Consider the following 15,488-nt stretch of genomic DNA (forward strand, 5'->3'; position numbering starts at 1 on the left):
AGGTGGGGCTCCGCAATGGAGGTGGGACTGAGAACGGTGGCGGACTGCACGCTGGGGGCGGGACGATGGGCTGCATGCGGGAGGCAAGGTAAGAGGGCGGTTGGCAGGTGGGGGGGGACCTTCTTCAACAGGGAACTATGTTAAGAGACTCCCGGGTCAGACACAACATCACGTCACAGTCTTCCTTCGTGTTCTCCGCAGGTCGCGGCCATCAACCCCAACCACCCTCTGGCTCAGATGCCCCTGCCCCCGTCCATGAAGAACTGCATCCAGCTGGCCGCCTGCGAGGCCAGCGAGCTCCTGCCCATGATCCCTGACCTCCCGGCCGACCTGTTCACCTCCTGCCTCACCACCCCCATCAAAATCGCGCTGCGCTGGTAAGTGGGCTCCGCTCGCCTCTGCCCCTCCCCCGCCAACCGAGGCTCAGGAGGGCCAATGTTTTCTGATTTTTTCATTTTTGCCTCCACCTTTCTAATGACCAGAAAGTGAAACCTTGAGTAATTCTGAAACGAGCAAATGCCTTGCTCTTCCCATAACTGGTGCCCTCACCCCCCACGAATGTCAATGTAGTGTGAGAACCCACAGTACATCTTCCCTTTGTTTTTTTCTTGGTCTTCGGTTGAGTGGCAGAATTCCATTTTAAATGCACATGGAGCACTTGTACTTCCGAAGGTAACCTGGCCCCCAGCATGAGGGGCGCCGTGGCCGGGTGACGCCTCTCGGCCCGCAGCACACAATCGCGCTGTCTGCCAGGCACACGATGGATGATGGATGGACCGCGGTGGGAAACTTCCCATTACCCTGAGGAATTTGAAAGAGTTTAAATATTCATGGCCCATGTTGCCGTATCCTATCAGCACAGAAAATTGCTCCTGGGTTCACCCAGCGAGAGGTGGCAGCGTGCAGACCCCGCAGGGCAGGGGTGCGGGCCCTGCCAGCGTGGTGTCGTGTGTCTCATCTCAAACCCTCGCCCCGACGTTTGCCTTGTGGGTTTTCTTGGTGACTCACCGAGATCAGAATGACCTTGGGACATGAATCCCCACGGCCCCTCGGTGTGGGGCTAATGGTTTGTACTCCAGCGTTTCCTAAAAGGCAGTGTCTCTGTGGGAGGACACGCTCTGGGCACCCCCTCCTCCACCCCCACTCTGCGCTGTGAACCCTCCTGCCTCGGCCCTGCCGTGTCTGAGGACAGAGAGGTCTGGGCCTCGGCCGGGAGCGGTGCAGACAGAGGACAAAGTTGTCCTAGGTTTTCCCTGTGGTGACGTCATAGCTTGAGCTCCGGCCGCAGGAGCGATGGGGCTAACAGGGAAATGGTTCTCTCTGGAGGTCTCCACAGGGTGGCCCGCGTGGCCTGGCCCTTCTGCTGAGCCCCAAGATGGCTTCCGGAGACTTCAGTCTGTCGGGTTCTGTACCCTGCCCACGCCCGCCTTGAGGAAAGTCGTTTCTCTCCCGAACCAGACGGTGTCCCGTCTCCCGACACGCACAGTTAAGATGAATGGCGTGTCGTGTCGCAGAGCTCCTTCGGAAAGTGGGCGTGCAGACCTGACTCATGGCGCTGAATAGGATGGCAGCAGGCGGCCCGGGCGCCTCAGGGAGCGCAGGGTTGATGTTCCTGCGGGGAATCCCCCAACAGCAACGTCAGAAACCCAGGGAACCTTGGGGGGGGCTGTGGCCACTGCGGAGGGGGTAGCAAGGGAGACGGGGGAGGGGGAGGGCCCGAGGGGGAGGGCAGGCCTAGGGCACAGCGCAGGAGGAAGGGCAGAGGGAAGGAGAGAAAGAGGGTCCTTTATGGGACAGCAGAAGCACCACCCACAGGCACACACGTGTGCAAATACACACAAACACATACAGAGGCACACAAGTGGACAAATCCACGGACACACAAATAGAGGGAGACACACACAGCGGCTCTCTCACACACACACACACACACACACACTGCAGATGGGTTCAGAACGGAGCATCGGCAGGGAGCCTGCAGCACAGCGAGAACAATTAGCTCCACGCCGGAGTCGTTCCAGAGGCGCGACGACGTCCTATTAGGCTGCCTATTAATGTAATTCATCATCGTAATAGGAGGACAGAGGACAGTTATTTGATAAAATTGAAAATGAATTTTAATAAAAACCTACAAGAATAGAAGCAAACTCCCTTTGCAAGAGGGAGGTTTTCTCTAGGCCGCAGCCCGCCTCCCCCTCCCCCCCGGCCAAGCCTCCCCTGCGCCCTGAATGCAGTGGGAGCTGCACCAGGGTGTTGGCCAACTTGGATCAGTCACCGGCTCCTGGGAAGCGTAGTCAGTCCAGCAGCTGGATGAGCAGCGGGATGAAAGGTGCACATGTTCTAGGAGAAGGCAGATGTGCAGTGTTTATGCATGATCTGGATTTCAGCCTCGCAAAAACGCCAATAAAATGCGTTGGAAAACTGTTAGCAGAAACATGAGTGTTCAGCACAGTGGCCTTTGGGCCGTGAACCGAATGTGCAGGCCCACGTGGCAGTTAGGGGGCTGCCTCCAGAGGGCGGGGGGTGGGGGGGTGTCCCCGGCGAGGAGCTGAGAGACGTGCAGAAGCTAAGGAAGGCATTACTCAACACTGAGGATTTGGGGCACATGGCTAACCATTAGAAACCTAAAACCCTACCTTGTACCTCAATGAGGAAATTCCAAATATACCAAAGACTTAGGTGCCAATGAGAAAATGCCCAGGGAGTGGGCCAGGGGGAACGGGGCCTGAGAGCCGGGGCGGGGGCGGCCAGGAGCCGCCCTGCGAGGCCTGCGGAGGCCCTGCGTCCCCCCTGCACACCAGGAGCCACCCCCTCTCAGCAGGTGCGATGACTTACCCAGCACTTCCTCTCAACAAGGCTTGCTCTGGGCACCAGGCCGAGAACCGATGGGAGAGGGGCAGGGAGGGCAGCAAGCTTGGGCACCGACTGTCTGGAAGACATGAGATGCCGGGGCTTGGCCCAGGGCTGTGGCTCTCCCCGTGAGGACATTCAGGGGGCGGCGGCATCTTCCCGTCGAGCGTCCGCCGCGTGTGACCGATGCCCTGCTCTCTCCCGCAGGTTCTGCATGCAGAAGTGCGTCAGCCTGGTGCCCGGAGTCACGCTGGACCTGATCGAGAAGTGAGTGAGGCCGCAGTGCCGGGCTGGTCGGGTCTCCCTTCCCTCTCAGGCACTTCCTGCGCGTGCGTCCTGCTCTCCGGTTGAGGCTGCGTGTGGATGGCACCTCAGCGCCAGCCTAGGACACGCTCAGTGGGGCCACTTTAAAGAAAGAGAATAAAAAGCCAATTCCTTTTGATCGTTTAAAAATCCTCCAACGCTGAGAGAGGTACACTACACGTGCAGCCCGTCTGCTCCCTGCGGCACCAGTTCAGAGCCGGGGTCGGCCGGCCCCCCACTCCCCGCGTGCCCCGCCCCATGTTCTGTCTCAGGCAGACGCCAGGTGCGGGCAGGAGGTGAACTCTGGCGCGTTTGAGTTGTGTGACCTCTGCCCATCCCTCTGGTCAGTGGGCTGGCTCGTCCACTTCTGGTTGGGAACCGGTTCGGGTCTGACACGCATCTCGTGACCCTGCACTTGACCTGGTTTCTGTGTGTGTGTTCGCCGCGCCTGTGGCCTCCCGAGTCGGGCAGGCGGTGGCTCTCAGCCCTGCTGCTCTGGCCGACTGCTTCTAGGATTAGCACGGAGAGCTCGTTTCTAAGTCTTTACATGCAAAATCGTGTGGTGAAACAGCCAAGGCTGAGTTGTTTGGTTTTTTTAATATATTTTTTATTGATTTCAGAGAGGAAGCAAGAGGTAGAGAGAGAAACATCCATGGTGAGAGAGAATCATGGATCGGCTGCCTCCTACACGACCTCTCCTGGGGATCGAGCCTGCAACCCGGGCCTGTGCCCTTGACCGGAATCGAACCAGAACCCTTCCGTCCACAGGCCGACGCTCAATCCATTGAGCCACACCGGCCAGGGCCGAGGCTGAGTTTATTGAATGAGGTGGATGAGCAAGTCGGCCTCTGGGTCCCTCCCCTGGTCAGCACCTTGCCCGTGAGCCAGGGACGTATACGAGAACGCACGCCTGAGCCCTCCACAGGGACCCCGTGCTCTGTCACTGCGCACTCCTCCCGCAGAGGCGTGCTGTGTGGCCCCCACGTGTGACGTGGAAGGGCCGGAAGCCACGCGGCTGAGTGGGAAACGAGACCAGCCGCGCAGCAGGATGCCGAGCAGCCTTCAGAGCAGGCGCTGCGGGACCTCGGGGGGAGGAGGGAAGGCTGTGTTCCTGGTCGGTAGGGGGAAGAACCGTGTTAAGTGGCTGTATTTTCCCACCTTTTAAAAATTTTTATAATAATGAGGGCACGTAGAATGCATGTGCAAGTAAACTTAAAAGGAAGAACCAACAAAATATGAGTAGAGACCTGTAAGCAGTGCACGCATGTAGAATTCTGTACATTCAAGTGCATGCAGAGGCTGTGTGACAGCATGTGACTCGCCCCCCGTCTGTGCGTCAGGGCTCCGTGCACACGCAGACGGGCCGTGGGGACGGGAACCACCAGCCTGCCCTGGGCCGGGGCAGAGGCCAGTGTGGGGATGGCGACCCTTCTGCTCGCATTGCCGGGGTCGGCGCAGAGCCGGCGAGCTGACAGCGCCCAGCTCTGTGGGACGGCGCCGTGGCCCCCGGGGTGCTGGGCCGCCTGGTTAGGGTCCGGCAGGGGCAGCTCCGCAGGCTGTGACTGACCCGGCGTAAAGCCGCGTCCTGGGCAGCCTGTCCATCCTGCAGCGACCCCGTCGGGAGACAGGAGCGGGGCCTGCGGGCCGTTGGCAGTGGTCGCGGGCGGCTCCCCTGGCGTGCAGAGCCGCGCGCCCCAGTCGCCTGCTTCCTTCTCAGGAGTGTCTGTGTGACGTGCGGCTCCAGTGCAGCGCGTGCCAGCTCTCCGAGTCGTGAGCGGCGCGGGGCTGGTGACAGACGGCCTACGCGGCTGCCACACACACAGGTGCTGAGCACAGCGTGTCCTCGGGAAACGTCACGTGGAAGAGTTTTAGAAAATGAGCGACACCAGGTCTGCCTGGTCGGGCGTCTGGCTGGCTGGTTTCTTGAGATTTCAAGGTCCGGGAAGCCGCCCGTTTCCCAGGCGTCGCTGGGCGCTGTCCTGGCGTCTCCATCTCCCTCCATTTCTAAGTCACGACACACCGATCCCTGCCCTGCATGTTCCTTACACACGTGATTCCTCAACGACACCGGCAAGAAGGCAGCCGTTGGCTCGCTGGGCAGAGCACCCTCGGCAGCCCCTCACCTTGCTGGCACCTGACCTTGGCCTCTGGTCTCCAGACTCTGAGAAATAGATTCCAGTTGGTTGAGCCGCCCAGTCTGGGCGTTGCGTCATGGCCGCTCAAGCTGACCAGGCCACGGTGCCTGGAGGTTTTCCATCGGCCACTGCACCCGGAACCAGTGCTGCTCCCCCCCCCCCACCGCCCTCCCCTTCGGGTCCCCCGAGGCCCTGCACTGCCTGTCCACGCCCCGTCTTCCCCTCCTGCTGGCCCTTCCGCATCCCGAGCCCTCCCCTGCCTCTCCAGGCTCAGGGTGCTGCTCAGCCCCCTGCTGGTTTCTTCGTACGCAGCATTCATAGGTTCTTGAAATCCTGGTTTGCAGACTTTCACAGTCCCCAGCTCTCTGCCAGCGTCCCAGCCTCTCGTTTAATTCCGTGGACATCTCCAGTGCAATTACTGTCGCAGCTGATCTCGCGCTGTCCGCGTCCTCGTCCTCTCTCCTCCTGTCGGCTGTGTCTCTGGGGTCAGTGCCGGGAAGGCCCGTTGGGCTGGCAGGGAACGCTGCGAGCTGGACATGGACATCGTACCGAGCCTCGGGGTGGTTGCAGGCGTGAGGTCTGAGTTGTTTCCAGCTCATGCCCAGTCCTGGCTCAGAGCCCATCTCCTCGGCAGCCCCTCCCCTCCCTGCCCTCCCGCCAGGAGCCTGCCAGCCGCTGCTCCGCCTCTCAGCCCTGCGTCAGGACCACAGGTTCAAGGCTGGGCTTCCCTCGGGCCTGGCCAGCCCTGCCCTGACATCAAAAAGGTTCCCCAGCCTGTCTGGTTGCCTCCGCGGGAGGAGGGTGAGTCACCTCAGCTGCCACCGCCAGGAGGGAGCCCAGGACACGCCGGGCGCAGCTTACTCGGCCTGGCAGCAGCCCTGCGGGCGGCACAGCGCTGCGCAGAGCGTCTGAGTCAGTGATGAGAATCGGAGCGCTTCCTGCTCAAGCAGACGCGGCTGCACTTCCCACCAGGCTCCCTCGCTGCCTCCTCCTGGCCTTCACCTGCAGGCGCTGTCCCCCAGCCCCCCGCAGCCCCGGACAGCGGGAGGAGAGGCCCCTCCTGCTAACAGCAGCGCCCACACTGTGCGCAGTCACGCTCGGAGTTGCGGGTCCGCGCGCTGAATGGGCTCCGACTGTCCTCCCCTGAAGCCCGAGGCGGGCAGCGGGGCCTGTGGGACGGGCTCAGAGAACACGCGGAGCCGGTTCTGCACGGCTTTGAGCAGGAGGCCCGAGAAGCAGTGACATGTGTGGCTGGGTTGGTTCCGGAGAATGTCCACCAATGAAGAAACATTTCCAGAAAATGTGCTGGCGGTGGTGGTCCCAGCCTCCCCCAGGCTGTCTCCGGGCTGACCGCGGCCGTGTCCACGCTGGACGCGTGCAGGGCTGGTGTCGGCGTCGCGCCCGACAGAGAGCGTAGGCCCAGCACACAGACCCCCCAGGGCTCCTTCGAGATGCTCACTCCCCTCCCAGCCCCTGCCCAGCTGGGCGTGTTTTCAGCATAGATATGTCACTCAGTACAGAGAGGCCATAGAATCGGGGTCACCGTGTCCTCGCCAGGCAAGCATCACGGGTAGTGCTGGGTGCAGCCCTTCTCTCGGTGTATTTGTGAGGTTTTGTTTGTGTTTTGGGTTTTTTGTAGCTTTTTAAAAAATATATATCTTTATTGATTTCAGAGAGGAAGTGAGAGGGAGAGATAGAAACGTCAATGATGAGAGAATCGTTGATCGGCTGCGTCCTGCACACCCCACAGTGGGGATGGAGCCCACAACCTGGGCCTGGGCCCTGACCGGGAATCGAACCGTGACCTCCTGGGTCATAGGTGGACGCTCAGCCCTGAGCCAGCCGGCCGGGCTGTGGAGGCTTTAACGTAACAAGGACGCAGCGCCCCCTGCACAGTGTTACGGTGACTCATCTACAATGACCTGGCTGTGCACACGGGGACCCCTGGAGGGGTGGTCGGTGCCAGTGTGTCCGGTCGCCCTCAGGTGACGGCACTTGGACGATTGTCTTGCCTTCTTATCACTGGAGTCGCTTTAGGGAGTTTGTATCGTTTGCTTGGGAAGCGGCAGGCAGAGGTGCCGGAGCGGCCAGGCCCGCACAGCGGGACGCGACCGGCCTCCGTCTCTGCCCCCTGTGCCCTGAGCCCGGCAGTCCGTGCGGCCCGTTCCTGCGGCCTCAGCCTCAGTGACGCGGCGGCTCCAGGGGCCGGACGTCCCTCAGGCTCTGGTACAGACGGGGGAGCAAACTCCGCTGCTGAGGGAGTTAACGTGCCCGTGACGGCGCAGTGTGAGCGGCCCAGGTCTGCGAGGCGTCGGTGGCGGGCCGCCCACGCTTTCCCGGGGAGCTCAGTGAAGGCCAGTGGACCTTCATGGGGGGAGGGGGGAGGGTGTGCATTTATCCCGGCGATTGTCACAGTCAGAACTCACAGCGCACCTGAATGCACAGCGACCCTGACGTGGCCCGGGAGCAGCTGGGGCTGTGTCCCTGCCCCGGGCTGGACGGGAGCTGCTCAGGGCTGTGCGCCTGCCGGTCTGGAGACGGGCCTTGGTCAGGTGTCTGTCCTCAGGAGCGCCGTCCTGTCACCCCCCCACCCCCCACCCCCACCCCCTGCAGCCTCCGGGCTCCGCGGCAGGAGGGCGAGGCTGAGCCAGGCTCGCAGTGCAGACGGACGAGCGTCGCCTGAGCGTCGCACCGAGGTCTTGCCTTCTGTCGATGGCGTCCTTGCTCGCGCTGCGTGACTGTGACGGTGTCGTGTCCCTTGGTCGGAGAGCAAGCGCGCCCCGTGCTGTCACAGCATCCCCCACAGCAGCTTTGGGGCCGCAGTTACTTCCTCGTGGCTGTGCCCTCGTGACCCCTCTCCCGTGTGGGTGCCGGGCCGCTTCTGACGTGTCCCTGTTACGCACGTGTCTTGCTTCCCCTCGGGTTCAGGACGGACCCTGGAGGTCATCTGCGGGCAGGATCTTAGTCTGTGAAACCTTATCAACAGTTACACTCTCGCCTCCGGCCACTTCCTGGGACTTCCCTGTGGGGGGAGGAGGGTTTTCTGTGACTGCAGGGCTGCCACGAGTTTGCTGTGCGGCGGGCAGGGTACCCACGCTGCGGGTGGGCCCGGCTGCCTCTGCCCACGTGCCCGCCCAGGTTCCCCTCCCTCACAGGGAGCCCCTGCTGTGTCTGCAGCCATGGCTGTTCCGCCGTCGCTAACGGAAATGCACGTGTCTCCTAGGATCCCCGGCCGGCTCAACGACAGGAGGACGCCGCTGGGCGAGCTGAACTGGATCTTCACGGCCATCACGGACACCATCGCGTGGAACGTGCTCCCTCGGGGTGAGGCACGAGAGGGTCCAAGGGGCGAAGTGGGTTCTCGCAGGCAGAGAGCTGGCGGGGGCGGGGCAGCAGGTGCAGGCACCCGGGGTTCTGTGGGGGCGCCGGTCAGGGCTGCGTGGTGAGGGGAGCTGCGCGCGCCCCTGCTCTGACCGTCGCCAGTGTCCTCCCGGCCGCTGGCCATGTCCACGCTGCCTGACGCAGCTGCCAGGAGCCTCGCCGCGGCCGGGGGTGGACGTCAGGGGCCTCTGGCTGGAACACGGGCGTGCGTCCCTGACAGGGCCGCGTGTCTCGCCCTCAGACCTCTTCCAGAAGCTGTTCCGGCAGGACCTGCTGGTGGCCAGCCTGTTCCGCAACTTCTTGCTGGCGGAGAGGATCATGCGCTCCTACAACTGCACCCCGGTCAGCAGCCCGCGCCTGCCCCCCACCTACATGCACGCCATGTGGTGAGTCCCGGCTCCGCCTGCTTCGGGCCCCGGGGGCAGCCAGGCGCTCAGCTGCACCAGGAGGGTCGGCCCACCTGTGCCCAGGGTTGCCAGCTGCTGCCCCAGGCCCGGGCGTCTGGTGGGCTCTGCAGAGATCGTGGTGAGACGAACCCTCAATGGCAGAGCGCCCTCCCTCCTCATGAACAGACTGAACAGACGGAGTGTGTGGGTCCCGGGGGCCCCGCCCAGGTCGTCAGAGCGGCGCTGGGGCTAAATGATGGACACCAGGCTGTGACCTCTGAGGTGTGGTGGGAGGTGGGGTTTTAGGGGAGGAAGGGAACCGAGTGCAGCAAACACGGAGGGAGTAACACCGTGAACACGTGGCGGGGGCGGCGCTCAGGAAGACCGGCTCGCGCGGCTCCTGCTTCAGTCATCAGGGTCCTTCCCCTTCACGTCCAATTTCAGCCCGTCCCGTCCGGAGCCCTTGCAGTTCTCGGCAGTCATGACCTGTGCCCTCTGAGCCCAGCGAGGGTGCCTTGCGCCGACTGACCCGCGTGGGCGGCTGCCACGCTGGGCCTGTGTCCTGAAAGCCCAGCTCTGGTCTGGGTGGCACGTCCTCCAGGTGGTGGTCCATGGGGCACCCAGCCGAAGGCCCCGCACCCAGCTGCCCGTGGGGGACAGGGAGGGACCGAGATGGAGGGGAGTCTGAGTGCAGGACCGAGCCACGTGGGCCGGGCCGTAGGGGACGGGAGGCGGCGTGAGCGTCCCTCTGTCCCTCTGCTGGCGACCCCGCCGAGCCCCCTGCCATCTCGGCTCCCACAGAGCCCGCGGGGAGGTGGAGCCAGGCGGGAGGCCCAGAGTGGTTGCGTGGGGCCCGGGTGATGGGCCCAACAGTGCTGGCAAGCCAGCCCTGACTCCATGGGCACCACGCGGGCATTGGGGTTGGTGGGGGCCTCAGACAGACCTCCTTTCTCCCAGCCTCACACTGGCCTGTTCCTAAGGAGGCGCGTGGCCTGGCCTGCGTTTCTCGGTGCTGGTGTGTGACGCTGCCCCTGCCTCGGTGGGCAGCCGCGCCGCGGACGCTGCTTCAGACGGTGGGACGGTCCCTCTTGTTCCCAGGCCTCTTTCTCGTTTCAGCTCGAGGAGAAAAGAGCTACAAACGGCTTTAGCTCCTCTGCCTTCCCCGGGGCTGGCCCGGCCGCTGCCCTGCTCCGCCCGCCCTGGGTCCTGGCGGGAGCCGGTCAGTGATGCCCTGTGTCCTCTGCTCTCTCCTCAGGCAAGCCTGGGACCTCGCCGTGGACATCTGCCTCTCCCAGCTGCCCACCATCATCGAGGAGGGCACTGCGTTCCGGGTGAGCCCCATGGGCGCCCTGCGGGGCCGCCCTCTGACCTGGTCTGCAGTGCCCGTGGGGGTGGGGACGGGACTCGCGGTGCCCTGCACCCACCTGCACTTAGCGCTTAAAAGATGCGGGTCTGTCCCTGGCCAGAGTGGTCAGAGGACAGGGCATGGGCCCCGCCCACCAAAGAGTCAGGCGTGTGCGTGCAGGAGGCAACGGCCTGTGTCTCTCACGTGGATGTCTCTCTCTCTCCTCCTCCCTCCACTCTAAAAATCAGCGGGAAAATACCCTTGGGTGAGGATTAACCAAAAAAATAAAGACAGATGTGTGTCCGCCGGGGTCAGCGTTAGATTGGAAGCGGTCAGCTCTGGGAGGCCCGGTCCGCTGAGGCGCTGCTGTCGTACCTGCTCTCCTCGCTGGCACCCCCGCCCCCCCGCCTGCCTCCAGCCGGGGGCGCTGCACCCACCCCGCCGAGCGCCTGCAGCCTGGCCGCCTCCTGCGTCCCTCCCCCCCCCCCCCCCCGCTGGCGACTGGGGTTGCACGTGAAAGGGACTTTCCTTGAGCTGCTGTCCTGTGTGCGTTGCCCTGACCGTGGACTCGGCCAGCAGCTCCGTGTCCTCCTTGGCCCCTGGTGGATCCTCTTTGTGACCTGCCTGTCGAATCTGTCCGTTTCCTCTCCTGCCCCCCGTTTCTCACTGATGGGAGCTGGTTCATGATGCGCCTGCACGCCATCCCTGTCACGCCGCCGACTCCTCTCTGGCGGCAGCACTCGGCCCAATAGGTGCCGGCGTTACGAAGTGACCGCCACGAGGCTCATTGTTTAAACTGGACGTTTGTCCCCTTGACCTCCACGGTCACCTGCCCCGACCCGTCCCTCTGCTGACCGACCTCCAGTGTGTGCCCCAGCCCATCGGTGTGGCTGTAGAGAGTATCTTTTTAAATTTCATTTTCTATTTTCTTTCTTTTTCTATATATTGGTCACAAGTGACTTTGTGTAGCAACTTCATTAAAGTCACTTCCTTATCCCAGTAACTTTCCTATAACTCGCTGGCCCGTCGTCCAACGCACACGGCCACTCTCGGGAGCCTGAGCCCGTGCTGGGCGCCCGGAGTGCCAGCTCCCACTCCCGCTCCCGCCGCACGGCAACCCCACGGCAGCTCCCCCGGGCCTTGCCTCTCTGCCGGACGGACAGACGTACGGAGGGTCAGGAATGCTCGTGGCCCTGGGCGGAGCCGTCTCTCCCGCGATGACATGGGCTCCCTCAGGGAGAAGGGCCCGGAGGGCGGGAGAGACCCCGCGTTCTCCGCTGCCGACCCCCCCAGAGCCAGGGCTCCGTGGGCCGTGCTCTCCCGCTGCGGCGAGGCCGCTCTTAGCAAGGTGGTCTTTTTTAAGCCGATTTATGAATAATTCATACTCAGAAACAGGAGAGCCACTCGGGGCTGCATCCCAACCCCGTCTCCGCACACCTGATGGACGTGATGGCGCTGACACTGCAGGAGCAGGAGTCCTGGGGTGGCGGGTTCTCTGCAAACCCTCACGGCACACTCTGCCCGGGCACAGTGCTCTGGGCGCAGGCCCTCGTGGGACCCGTGGGGTCAGTCACGCGACGCCCCCCACATGCTTCCCCTGCAGCGTCAGCCTCAGTTCATGGCCCCTCCCGGGCTTGGCCGCCTCCCTGCCTGCAGCCAGTCTGCACAGGGCAGACCCCGCCTCCTGGCTCTGCTCCGGCCACACCCCTGCTCTCCCACGGGGATGGCGACGGCATGTGGCGTGGGGATTGAATTGAAGGGGGGGGGGCGTGTGGAGCGGAGGAAGGCGGGTCCCTAACGCCGTCCCTCTGCCCGTCCACAGCACAGTCCGTTCTTCGCTGAGCAGCTGACGGCCTTCCAGGTGTGGCTGACGATGGGTGTGGAGAACAGGAGCCCCCCCGAGCAGCTCCCCATTGTTCTGCAGGTGAGGCCTCGGGAGCTGGACACCCCGCAGTCTCCGGGGACAGCGCCTCCCTCGGCAGGAGTGGGCGTGGGGCTCACCCTGTCACTGGGCTGCGCCGGCCCAGTGGGTGGGGAGGTTGTCACAGGAGTGTCAGGTGTCGGTGGAGCTCAGTGAGCGTTTGTCCCTACGGGCTTTCCCGCCCTCCGGGGAACCCTGATTTGGGTTGTAGTCATCACCCCGCTGCTCCTTGCTTCTCGGGGGCTGATGGAGCGCCAGCCCACTGTGGCCTCCGGGAAACGGGAGCGCGAGTCTCCTGTCCGCCGGCCTGAGGACGTGACGCACTTCCTTCCTCTGGCGCTGGCCGGGGGTGAGGGACCACCACCTCCCTGGGCCCCATGCTCACTGTCACCACGAGGACCCTGAAGGCACCGGCAGCAGAGCCTCGGCCCCCGGGGCTGGACTGTGGCCGAGTCCGCCAGAGCCGTCAGAAAAGGGACGCGGGGAGCCTGTGAGACGCAGCCCAGCAGCCGGGCGTGATGTCCCCGAGACGCCTGCTCGGCCTCGGGTTGACCACTTCTTTCCGATGGAGACAAGAATGCAGGGGGGCCACGCTCCGCTCCTGTGTCTGGATTCGCTCAGGGCCGCCTGCGCTCGCAGGATGAGCTGTGACCAAACAAACGACAAGAAGAGCAATAACAAGACAAAGAAGCGGCCCACGGCTGGGCCCGGGCTTCCTGCCGGCGAGTGCTGCACGGCCGGTGTGAGTGCGCCGACAGGCGGGCGTGGGCAGCCGCTGGCCCTTGCACTGGCCTCCCTGTCATGTCAGCAGCGGGGCCGACGCCGGCCGTCTCCCGAGCTGGTTCGGCGGACGTGTGGAGCCGGTTCCTGAGTCTGGCAAGCAGCCTGCTGTAAATGGCCTGCTATCGACGGGTCTAACGCTCCGTTTCCGTCTACACTCCCTGGGGACGGAGACCCACAGAGCCGCTTGCCGATCTGGAGAAGGGAGGGGACCGGCGGGAGCAGGGGCATCTGCCTGACCTTCCACAGCGACGGCCGGTCCTGCTCGCCCTGGGCCCGGTTAGGTGACCGAGGAGGCGGCGCCGAGAGCCTGAGTGAACATGGGGCAGGTCGTGGGGTTCGCCCCCGCACCCGTGCAGCTCCCCGGCGTTGGCTCTGCTCCCGCAGGTCCAGGGCAGCGGAAACGGGGATTTTTTAAAAGTGTAAATACGAACAAAGCCAGTCCTGGTTGTGAAAGCACCGCATCCTGGGCTTCAGTTTCCTGCAGCCCAGTCGTCCGGGTGGGAAGGCAGGGAGCACCCCTCGAGGGCAGGTTTCCCAGGGCCGGCACGGAACATCCCTCACGCAGCTGCAGCGTTTGTTCCCATGCCTCCTGCGCACCATGTGGCCTGCGGGTGTACCTGCGGGTGTACCTGTGGGTGTACCTGCAGGTGTACCTGTGGGTGTACCTGCGGGTGTACCTGTGGGTGTGGCCTGCAGGTGTACCTGTGGGTGTGGCCTGTGGGTGTACCCGCGGGTGTACCTGTGGGTGTGGCTTGTGGGTGTACCTGTGGGTGTACCTGTGGGTGTGGCCTGTGGGTGTGGCCTGTGGGTGTACCTGCGGGTGTACCTGTGGGTGTGGCTTGTGGGTGTACCTGTGGGTGTACCTGCAGGTGTACCTGTGGGTGTACCTGCGGGTGTACCTGTGTGACCTGTGGGTGTACCTGCGGGTGTACCTGTGGGTGTGGCTTGTGGGTGTACCTGCGGGTGTACCTGTGGGTATGGCCTGTGGGTGTGGCTTGTGGGTGTACCTGTGTGACCTGTGGTTGAAGAACAGTGTCTCCTGGCCTCTGAGCGGAGCAGCAGGGACGGAAGCCCCTGCGTGGGCCACAGTGCAGGACACTGGGCTGATCCGAGGGACTGGCCTTGCGCCTGCACGGCCTTGGCCTTGCCGTGGTGCCGCCATGACACCTCCTCTCTCTGCAGGTGCTGCTGAGCCAGGTGCATCGGCTGAGAGCCCTGGACCTGCTGGGCCGGTTCCTGGACCTGGGCCCCTGGGCGGTGAGCCTGGTGCGTTTCTGCTGCGGGTACAGTCAGAAGGGACGTCCCTGTGTGGTCGAGGGTGACGTGGACGTGGCCGGTGGCCCGTGAGGCCCTGGGAGGGCGAGGTGGGCCTGTTGCCACCGTGTCGGGGTTTGGTTTCGCCCTCTTGTCCCACCTGCTATTATTAGGTGTCACTTGCCGCACAGAAAATGCGCCAGCGTGTGGCTCTCCAGGGAGCAGCTCAGGCCGCCCGGCCCCACCCCAGCCACACGGCACATTCCCTGGGAGCCCGGGTCGCACTCGGCTCTAGGCGCGGTTCTGAGCCCTCCCCCAGTTGCCCTGCAGAGGAGGGGGCGGCCGGTTAGAACAGGAAAGACGGGCAAACGCGGAACCGAGGAGCAGTCGTTTTCCAGCAGAGCAGGAGGAGAGAGCTGCTGGGAGGGCCTTTGGGTGAGGGGAGCGGGGACCTGCTGGTCGGGGGCCGTGCGAGGCCTTGTCCGCTCTGTTGTAAATAACGGAGTGACGGTGCGGGACGTCACTGCTCCTGGAGCAAGGGCAGCTGAGGACCCTGTGCCACCGGCTGTGTGTGTCCGTGGCGGGCGGGCCTGTGTTTGCGGGCGGCCTGCTGGCCGAGATAAACTCCGTGTTCGCAGTGAGGTGGGTGGCTGCCCTGTGCTCGGCCCAGCTGAGAGGGCAGGCGGCTGCCGCGTGTGTGGCTATTTAAGTCTCCTCGTTACATGACGTCACCGCCGGCGGCTGAGCCACAGGCCCCTGAGGGGAGAGGGTTGGGAGGGACAGTCGGCCCGGCGCGGGTGGCCCCCAGACGCCCACGGCAGGGTCTGCGCACCTGTCAGCGCCACGCAGTCCCCGGGAAAGCAGCAGGGAGACGGGTGTGGATAGCATCTCAGAGAGGTGTTCATCCCGTGGCTGACGCGCACATAGCTAGCTCTGGCCCCGGGGAATGGAGCCAGGCCAGGGGGCGTGTGACTCCCTGGGAAAGCGAGGCCTCAGGTGAGGCCTGCATGCCCGTCCTCGTTAGACGTGGCCTTCAGCAGCGGGCACAGCCCTGCTGTGGCCGACGGCCGGTGTCCCGCCCCAGGAGGGGTCCTGTCCGGGGGGCCCTTGTCTGGGGGGGCCCCTGTCCG

At 64.0% G+C, this 15,488-nt stretch overlaps 1 protein-coding gene across 1 annotated transcript in view; it reads left to right on the plus strand.

Moving 5' to 3' along the window:
* Positions 1 to 201: 201 nt before the first annotated feature.
* The window catches only part of RPTOR (regulatory associated protein of MTOR complex 1), a gene marked incomplete at its 5' end in the record, with an annotated part of 33,660 nt that continues 18,373 nt past the window's right edge, over positions 202 to 15,488 (plus strand). Inside the window, 7 exons of the mRNA XM_023748843.1 lie at positions 202 to 377; positions 3,058 to 3,117; positions 8,512 to 8,612; positions 8,911 to 9,055; positions 10,311 to 10,386; positions 12,223 to 12,324; positions 14,287 to 14,370. Of these exons, the coding sequence (XP_023604611.1) occupies positions 202 to 377; positions 3,058 to 3,117; positions 8,512 to 8,612; positions 8,911 to 9,055; positions 10,311 to 10,386; positions 12,223 to 12,324; positions 14,287 to 14,370 (744 nt within the window). The remainder of the gene's footprint in view (positions 378 to 3,057; positions 3,118 to 8,511; positions 8,613 to 8,910; positions 9,056 to 10,310; positions 10,387 to 12,222; positions 12,325 to 14,286; positions 14,371 to 15,488) is intronic.

Source organism: Myotis lucifugus, unplaced genomic scaffold (assembly GCF_000147115.1).
Source record: "Myotis lucifugus unplaced genomic scaffold, Myoluc2.0 scaffold_1911, whole genome shotgun sequence".
Lineage (NCBI taxonomy): Eukaryota > Metazoa > Chordata > Mammalia > Chiroptera > Vespertilionidae > Myotis > Myotis lucifugus.